Consider the following 9,776-nt stretch of genomic DNA (forward strand, 5'->3'; position numbering starts at 1 on the left):
TGCCATTTGGGATCTTCTGTGGCAAGTGTACACCAAGTAAATATTAAAGCACAGAAAGCTTGTTATGGTGAGGAAACGCACAGTTTTGCGGTGACTGGAGACAGAGCTCTCTCGATACAGGAGGTAATCGATCCGGCGGCCCGTCCAGGGCTGATCAGGCTCAGGATAGACCAGAGGAACACCTTCAACGGCCACCGGAGGAGAAATATAGTCCTTACGCACTTCTTCAGTCTCCAGAGTCCTGCAGAGAAGATCAAACATCCATCAGATCACAAAACACCAAAACCACATAAAAATATATCACAAATCTCTCACCGCTGCAGGTTGTCTGGTGTCCTCATGTTCTCAATGTAGAGCGTTGGCTGCTCCAACAGGGTTCCTACAAACAAAAACAACAAAGTTTATGGTGGTTAAGTATTTATATTTGGAATTTTACAAAATAAAATAATTTTTAATTGTAATTACACTTTAATAATTTATGTAAACAATTTACAATTACATACAATAAATAGTGAAAAAACAACAACAACATCCTAATACCCAAACTAAATTTTTATATTTAAAAAAAATAAAATAAATAAAATAAAACTACATTAAGTTAAAAAAAAAAAAAACTACAACATCCTGGCAGTAATAGCCAATCTAAATTTTAAAATGTAAAAATATAACAAACAAAATTAAAAATAACATCCTAATAGTAATACCCAACCAGCAGTATCATTTTAGTATTATTGAAATACTACTGTTTTTATTAATATTTTGAATCAGTTACATTTACATTTTCTGTTATTTTAATTTTAGTTAAAATGTTGTTGTGTGTTTTTGTCATTTTTAGTATTTTTTTATTAAATACGTCTTTATTATTAATATTATTATAATTATGTCTTTTTATTATTTTTTATTTCAGTTTTAGTTATTTTAGTATATCAAGAAATGTTGTGAAATGGCTGAAATAAAATGCTTATATACAGTGGGTACGGAAAGTATTCAGACCCCCTTAAATTTTTCACTCTTTGTTATATTGCAGCCATTTGCTAAAATCATTTAAGTTAATTTTTTTTCCTCATTAATGTACACACAGCACCCCATATTGACAGAAAAACACAGAATTGTTGACATCTTTGCAGATTTATTAAAAAAGAAAAACTGAAAAATGCTCAGTATTTAGTAGAAGCACCCTTTTGATCTAACACAGCCATGAGTCTTTTTGGGAAAGATGCAACAAGTCTTTCACACCTGGATTTGGGGATCCTCCGCCATTCCTCCTTGCAGATCCTCTCCAGTTCTATCAGGTTGGATGGTAAACGTTGGTGGACAGCCATTTTTAGGTCTCTCCAGAGATGCTCAATTGAGTTTAAGTCTCAAACCTAAATTGTAAAAAAAAAAATAATAATAATTAATAATAATATTATTATATATAATAATAATAAAAACAACAACATCCTAACAGCCATATCTAACCAACCAAAATAAAAAAATAAATAATAATAAAAGAAAAACACCACCATAAGTTTTTATTCAACCATGCAGCTGAGGAACAGAAACGTTCCACTCAAAAACATAGATTTTCTTTCCACAAACTGTGCATGAATGCGAATGAACAGTAATTGAGAGTGTTACCGATGACCCAGGGCTTCTCTCTCCCGGCTCCGGCTCTGCAGGGGTCGGTATAGTCCTCAAACACACTGTGGCTTTGCTCCAGCCTGTCGTCTGAAAACACAGACACACGAACATCCTCCGTTCATGAGGCCTGTTGCTCCTCAACAACGTCTGCATAAACACAGCTCTGTAATTAAGACGTGCAGTGTGTGTGTGTGTGGAGTTATTCAGAACGCACCAGGAGAGCAGTTGTCAAAGTTAAAGTCTCCACAGAGCACATCAAACATCACCATCTCATCTTCTCGTCTGGTCACTTCCTGGAACTCATTGATCCATTTGGTCAACATGTTCAGCTGCTCGAAGCGAATCGCTCCGTCCCCTGAGCAGCAAACACGTGCATGCATGCATAAATAAATAAATGCAATTATATTATTTGCGCAATTGTAATTTGTACATGATTCAAACTGTAAATGGTCACAAAACAATAAAACTCAAGTATCCGAAAATCATTTCTTCTTGAGGACTGAGATTATAGAGAATTTAATTGGATTGGATTAGGTTGCATTACACATTGCATTATCTAAAAATTAATATTCTGTTATTATTTATTCATCCTCATGTTGTTCCAAACCTGTATTTGAGATCTGAGATCTTTGCCACAAGTTATTTTATTTTATTTAACGCTATCATATGACTTCAGAAGAGTCGTCATATAAAGTACAAGTCATATGGATTATTGTTGTGATGCTGTTATGGCACTTTAATGGTGTTTTGTCCTTTTTGTTTTTAGACATGGTCACTATGAGCTGTTGTTGCATGACAGGTTTGTGAGTTGATGATAAAATAATTATTAATTAAATAAACCCTAAAAAATATTATAAATAATTTAAAAATAGAAAACAATTTTTTTTTAAATATGTAAAAATTACATATTTAATTTGTTTACCTGTATGCCTGACATCGGAGAACCTCAAACATGAAAATTAGAAATGAGATTTTCCCATCTAATATTTATATTTTAATTGTTTCAGCTTTATTTCAATTAACAGAACGTTCTAAAAGTTTTAGTTCATGATAATAACCCTGTACGGGATAAATAACAGGTTTAGAATGACATGAAGGTGAATCAACAAACAGAATTTTAACTCTCCAGATAAACTATTTCTGTAAATGCATCACAACACTTGCCTTCAGGAGCGTGCAGGTGAGTGCAGTTAATATACCCGACCATTTTCTTTTCACCTTTTTGTAACCCAATTTCCACCTTGTGAGAAAATTAAATTTTTACTTTGTTAGTTTCCATACCTTTATATAAAACGTTCTAGATCAAAAGCTACAGGGGGTAGTTCATCCAAAAATGAAAAATCTGTCATCATTTACTCACCCTCAAGTTGTTCCAAACCTGTTTGAGTTTCTTTCTTCTGCTTAACACAAAAGTAGATATTTTAAAGAACGCTGATATTAAAACAATTCGATGATTCGTTTTTGACGTCACCTCGTACTTCAGCTTCTCATCAAATCTTCTGACCAATCAAATGCTCTCTAGAATTCGAAGCGCCAGTTGTCAAAGTTAAAGTCTCCACAGAGCACATCAAACATCACCATCTCATCTTCTCGTCTGGTCACTTCCTGGAACTCATTGATCCATTTGGTCAACATGTTCAGCTGCTCGAAGCGAATCGCTCCGTCCCCTGAGCAGCAAACACGTGCATGCATGCATAAATAAATAAATGCAATTATATTATTTGCGCAATTGTAATTTGTACATGATTCAAACTGTAAATGGTCACAAAACAATAAAACTCAAGTATCCGAAAATCATTTCTTCTTGAGGACTGAGATTATAGAGAATTTAATTGGATTGGATTAGGTTGCATTACACATTGCATTATCTAAAAATTAATATTCTGTTATTATTTATTCATCCTCATGTTGTTCCAAACCTGTATTTGAGATCTGAGATCTTTGCCACAAGTTATTTTATTTTATTTAACGCTATCATATGACTTCAGAAGAGTCGTCATATAAAGTACAAGTCATATGGATTATTGTTGTGATGCTGTTATGGCACTTTAATGGTGTTTTGTCCTTTTTGTTTTTAGACATGGTCACTATGAGCTGTTGTTGCATGACAGGTTTGTGAGTTGATGATAAAATAATTATTAATTAAATAAACCCTAAAAAATATTATAAATAATTTAAAAATAGAAAACAATTTTTTTTTAAATATGTAAAAATTACATATTTAATTTGTTTACCTGTATGCCTGACATCGGAGAACCTCAAACATGAAAATTAGAAATGAGATTTTCCCATCTAATATTTATATTTTAATTGTTTCAGCTTTATTTCAATTAACAGAACGTTCTAAAAGTTTTAGTTCATGATAATAACCCTGTACGGGATAAATAACAGGTTTAGAATGACATGAAGGTGAATCAACAAACAGAATTTGAACTCTCCGAGTAAACTATTTCTGTAAATGCATCACAACACTTGCCTTCAGGAGCGTGCAGGTGAGTGCAGTTAATATACCCGACCATTTTCTTTTCACCTTTTTGTAACCCAATTTCCACCTTGTGAGAAAATTAAATTTTTACTTTGTTAGTTTCCATACCTTTATATAAAACGTTCTAGATCAAAAGCTACAGGGGGTAGTTCATCCAAAAATGAAAAATCTGTCATCATTTACTCACCCTCAAGTTGTTCCAAACCTGTTTGAGTTTCTTTCTTCTGCTTAACACAAAAGTAGATATTTTAAAGAACGCTGATATTAAAACAATTCGATGATTCGTTTTTGACGTCACCTCGTACTTCAGCTTCTCATCAAATCTTCTGACCAATCAAATGCTCTCTAGAATTCGAAGCGCCCGCCCCCTACACTATAAATAGATGCTGAAGCTGCGGCTGAGATCGGTCACTTGTTCACAGTGTAGTATTTCTTGTACAGTGAATGGCATTTAGTGCACAATGTAGGCAATAGGGAACGATTCAGACAGTGTAAATATGCTTTTGACTGGTGCAAATGAGGTCTGGTTTCACGTTGTGTCACGCGAACCGCGGCAGCGCGCACAGTCTGATCCGAACTTTGGCTCCGGTCCAGAGACCCGATCGCACGGAGCGGATCATATGCGCGAGTCGGCATATATTAAACACTTTTACAACTACACAGCCTCAGCATGATTATGATCACTATTTTGTTTTACTAAGAGTTTCATGTTGAATCTAGGGGGTAATCTATTAGACTGTGGTTGTCAAATGCGGTTTTACCGATCTTAACGGCTCTGACTCGTGCAGATATAAACAAAACGCTATTGGCTAATTTAAAAAGTGGGCGGGGCTGCTCGATATGTCCCGCCCTCTCTTCCTGTTTTGAAATTACGTCACCACATAGAATAACGCTGCGTGTTTCAAGGCACTTCAGGGGACCTTTAAAAATGTGGCAGTCATGTGTGAGACGCCACAAAAGACACGAGACACGAGCGCAATGGTCATACACATCCATCTAGCGTGCTTACGTAGAAAAACAATAGAAAAGTAGTGCATTTGAATGGAAAAACGCATTCTGTGTGAACAGGCCCCTAATTTGACAGCGTCTTAAAAAACGTGGCAGTCATGTGCGGGACACAGCAAAATGGTCATACGCATCTGTCTAGCGTGTTTACTCAGAAAAACAATGGAAAAATAACGCATGGAAAAACGCATTCTTTGTGAACAGCCCCTTAAATGATGACAATTTTCGTTTTTGATGAACTATCCCTTTAAATCGGATGTCGTACCTTTACAGTGAGCAGTCCTTTGGCAGCCAGAGCGTCTTCTCCTCGTCCGTTGGGAAAGCAGCGATACTCAGCCTCCATCACGGGATAGCGACTAGCCAGGAACAAACCACTGTTAAAAAACTTAAAAGACGAGCACGTTCCAGCAGGCTGGCAGGCGTAGACGCCGACGTCGTAGAGCACGTGTCCATAGAGCGGACCGAGAGCTCGCGTGAGTTTCATAGCAGCTCTCTTATCGAAAACCTCCTGGAGACACACGACGTCCACGGAGGACGGGAACAGAGAGGACACTTCCATCGGTACGTCAGCATCTTGTAAGAGCGTCCGAGGCGGATGCTTGTGCTGGTTGGAGTTCTGATTGCAGTTGGGTTTGGGAAGGCCGTCGGTTTCGCGAACATCTTCCATCTGATTGGTCGCGGAAACGTCTATGGATCCGTACGAAGACGGCGGTGGTTGCGGAATCAAACTGCTTGATGGCGTAACAGTGCCACAGCTGCTGGGAGAATCGACGAAAATACGGATGTGAGGGCGGGTGACGCCTTGGACGATGCTTTTACCGATGTATGCCGCGCGTTTTTGCGTGTGCCCGAGGTTGTTAAAGCGTGCAACGCCGTCGGGAAGCAGGCACAGGTTTCCCGTCAAAAACCCAAAACTGACTTTCCCCGTTTCTTCCCATCTAGCATTGCGATCCTCCATGGGAATGATCTGCTCCTGATGGTAATACGCGAACGGCCGGCGTACAGCCTGCAGCGGCGCCCATAGCATGAACCCCAGCAGCGCGAACGGCGTGGAGATTACGAACAGGATGAAGAAGAGGACGGAGCCGAAGACGACCTGAAGCGGGTGGAGGTAGCACTCCATCTCGCGCCGCCACATGCGCTCCAGACTGGTGGAGATGCAGACGGCGAGGAGACGGTCCAGGAACCAGAAACAAGGGAAGATCAGACCCCATCCTACGGCATGGAGGCCTTCCAGGAAGAAATTGGGGAAAGGAGACTCTCTTAAAGACATGCCTCAACGCCGCACGCCAGCGAAAGACGCCTTCGCATCTCAGATCCTCCACACAACCGTTGGAACTCTGAAAATGACAAACACGGGGAAAAAACTTGTTAGTAAAGCCGCAAGGCAGGGCTGCACGATTAATCCGAATTAAATCGCAATCACGATTAGGCAAAAGCTGCGATTGTCATGCGTATCTCGTCAGTGAAGCACAGTTCTGTGATCAGTAGTAAATCTCCATCCGAAGGCCAGAGGGCGCTCTCACGCAACTCTAAATACGCCCCGCAGAAGAAAGGTAATGCACGTCGTTCCAGGAAAAAGAAGATTGAACTGCTTTCATTGGGCGAATTCCAAACGGAAGTAAGCATACCTATGCCCTATTCCGTTCGAAGGGCAGAGCCCTTGAAGTGTGTTCTTTGAAGGGTGTAGGGCATTACTGTCTCGTATAAGCGTTTGGAACTCTCTTGGCAAAGGGAATGACTGACCAAATGTTACCTTGACAACGCTGCGCATGCGTGTTCTTAATATTATTTTATTTAAATACTGTCTAATTTTGTCTTATTTACCATTAAACTATTTCAAACTAAACTTGCTTACACTACCGTCTTAAATCATATGTGACCGTGGACCACAAAACCAGTCATAAAGGTACATTTTTCGAAATTGAGATTTATATAATCTCCATTGATGTATGGTTTGTTAGGATAGGACAATATTTGGCTGAGATACAACTATTTGAAAATCTGGAATCTGAGGGTGCAAAAAAAAATCAAAATATTGAGAAAATCGCCTTTAAAGTTGTCCAAATGAAGTTCTTAGCAATGCATATTACTAATCAAAAATTATGTTTTGATATAATTACGGTAGGAAATTTACAAAATATCTTCATGGAAAATGATCTTTACTTAATATCCTAATGATTTTTGGCATAAAAGAAAAATTGATAATTTTGACCCATACAATGTATTGTTGGCTATTGCTACAAATATACCCCAGCGACTTAAGACTGCTTTTGTGCTGCAGGGTCACATATGTGGTTTATCCAAGTTCTTCTTATTATAATTCTAATTATAATCTTATTATAATTAGTTTGGAATAAAAACGTTATGAAATGTGGTATTTTGTGGGACAAGAGGTTCATAAATGCTTCTCATGTTCGGAAAGATGTTTGACGCACGTTGCTTTTTCAAATGCACGTTATAAACGACTCAAACTCGCCGGGTAAAAGCTCGATGGTTTCAGATGGAGCAGCATTTACTACACAGAGCCGTAGTTCTTTGACAAGCTACACAAACTGCTTTCATAATCGCAGAACAATTTCATCGATTTCATAATCACGCGATTAATTATGAACGCGGTTTTGCGTAGCTTGAACTACGGCTTCATTGTTAGTTCATTGTTAATCAACTACTCAGTGGGTCATCTGAACCAGGGTTATTATTGTTAACTAACACTAAAACCATTAAAATGAAAACATTGTTACTTAAAATTTGTTAAATGTTTAAGTGAAATAAAATACTTAAATTCAGCTAGTTGCCAAGTAAACATTTCACGATTTAGTTTAGTTACTAAAATGAGAAGAAAAAAATCGGAACTAGAATTTTACTCAAATTAAAAATTTTACTAAAACTAAATATAAAATAAAAATGAGCAAAAAAAGTATATAGACATTTTTTAAATAATAATAAACAATTTCTGAGTTTGCAGCGTTAGGAAAGTGAAAAGCTATAAATTTACCTAAAAATAAATACATAAACAAATACGGTTCATTACTTAAAACAAAATATTTAAAAATGTCAACTGGTTGCAGAGTAAACATTTCTCATTTTCTTTTAGTTTACCTTGAATTACTAAAATTACTAAAACTAAAATAAAAATAATTAAAAACTAAATAGAAATTTTTTAAATGAATACATTAATTAAAAAAAAAAACTATTCGTGTTAGTAAAGTGAAAGACTATATATTTATATCAACTAGTCAGTGAGTTGTATGAAAGGGGGTTATTATCGTTAACTAAACTTAAAACCGTAAAAACATTTTTGTTACTTGAAATAAAATAAAAGTTAACTAAAATATAAAATAAGATATAAAAACTTGTTTTATTTCAGCTAGTTGTCAAAGAGATTTCTCTTTTTTCTTTAGTTCAACTTAAACTCAAGTTTAAATAACTAAAACTGAAATAAAAACAATAATGTACAGACATAAATAAAAGACACAAACAAAAGTGCAAAAACATAAAAGGGTCAAAGACGTTAAGATGTCCGCATCAAAAGAAATGTACAAAAGTGATTTTATGTCAATAGAAAGCACATTAAATAAAAATTAAAATAACAACTAATTAGTATTTGGGGTGAAAGTAATTAGTCTGTTAATATGTTATAAATTTATTTTTGTTGTAAATATGCCTGACAAGAATGTTACACTGAATGACATGAACACCATTTTAGTGGGTCTCTTCTGTAAATCAGGGGAAAATTTATGATATGTATTTTTTGCTCAGAAAAACAAAAACAAAATTGCAATTAAATTAAACAATAAAAAAAATACAAACTGATTTATATTATTTATAAAATCTATAATAGTAAATTAAACTAAAACAACACTAGTCTGAACAACTGAATGACTAGTCTGTCTTAACGAAAGCTGTGAAAAAAGAGCTGCGTCTCTTAATTCATCCCCTTTAAAACACTAAAGTGACAATAAAAATGTGAAAAACAATCTATATCTACCTCTACATGCAACTAGTCAGCTGGTGATAGTGAGCCGTCGACTATCCCTGCTCCTTTCATTTCATTTCAATGCACTTGTTCAGTGAATGGCTTTGACAAACACAGTGACGCCGCAGCCTGCTGAACAGGAGAAACCTGTTTTCTTAACCTTTGGTTGGAATTTATTTCCATGCATCCACTGATGTGCATTAAAGCCCGTTTCACTTCTCACCTGGTGGTTTTCATGTTCACATTCAACAAAACTCACCACAGAGACACTAAATACAGAACCTGACAGCTACTGCGGTCACGTTTATCGCACTACATATTCTTGACATGAAATAACATTTCTACCTGTTTTCTAAATGCACATTACTGATCTTATTGTAATGGATTCATCCATGCATAAGTTTTATTTTTTTAATGTTTTGGCCTTCTAATCTTTAATCAATACGTCTGAAATGATGAATTACAAAATGTTGGTCATAAATTGTACATTTAAATTTATGCATTTAGCAGATGCTTTTATGTAAACGACTAGCATTGCATTAAAGGAATACATTTTCTCAATACATATACATTCCATAGGAATCAAATCCATGATACTTATGTGTAAACGACTTTAAAGGAATACATTTTCTCAATACATATACATTCCATAGGAATCAAATCCATGATACTTATGATACTTAT

General features: G+C 36.1%; 1 protein-coding gene across 1 annotated transcript in view; it reads right to left on the reverse strand.

The window, feature by feature from the left end:
* smpd5 (sphingomyelin phosphodiesterase 5) overlaps positions 1-6,451 on the reverse strand; it is a 10,585-nt gene extending 4,134 nt beyond the window's left edge. The window contains exons 1-6 of the mRNA XM_016520069.1: positions 5,379-6,451; positions 4,100-4,175; positions 1,838-1,978; positions 1,621-1,710; positions 316-379; positions 82-241 (exon numbers count right to left, since the gene is read on the reverse strand). Of these exons, the coding sequence (XP_016375555.1) occupies positions 82-241; positions 316-379; positions 1,621-1,710; positions 1,838-1,978; positions 4,100-4,175; positions 5,379-6,386 (1,539 nt within the window). The 5' untranslated portion in view covers positions 6,387-6,451. The remainder of the gene's footprint in view (positions 1-81; positions 242-315; positions 380-1,620; positions 1,711-1,837; positions 1,979-4,099; positions 4,176-5,378) is intronic.
* Between the last annotated feature and the right edge of the window lie 3,325 nt (positions 6,452-9,776).

This window comes from Sinocyclocheilus rhinocerous, unplaced genomic scaffold (genome assembly GCF_001515625.1).
Source record: "Sinocyclocheilus rhinocerous isolate Xijiao unplaced genomic scaffold, SAMN03320098_v1.1 scaffold4194, whole genome shotgun sequence".
NCBI lineage: Eukaryota > Metazoa > Chordata > Actinopteri > Cypriniformes > Cyprinidae > Sinocyclocheilus > Sinocyclocheilus rhinocerous.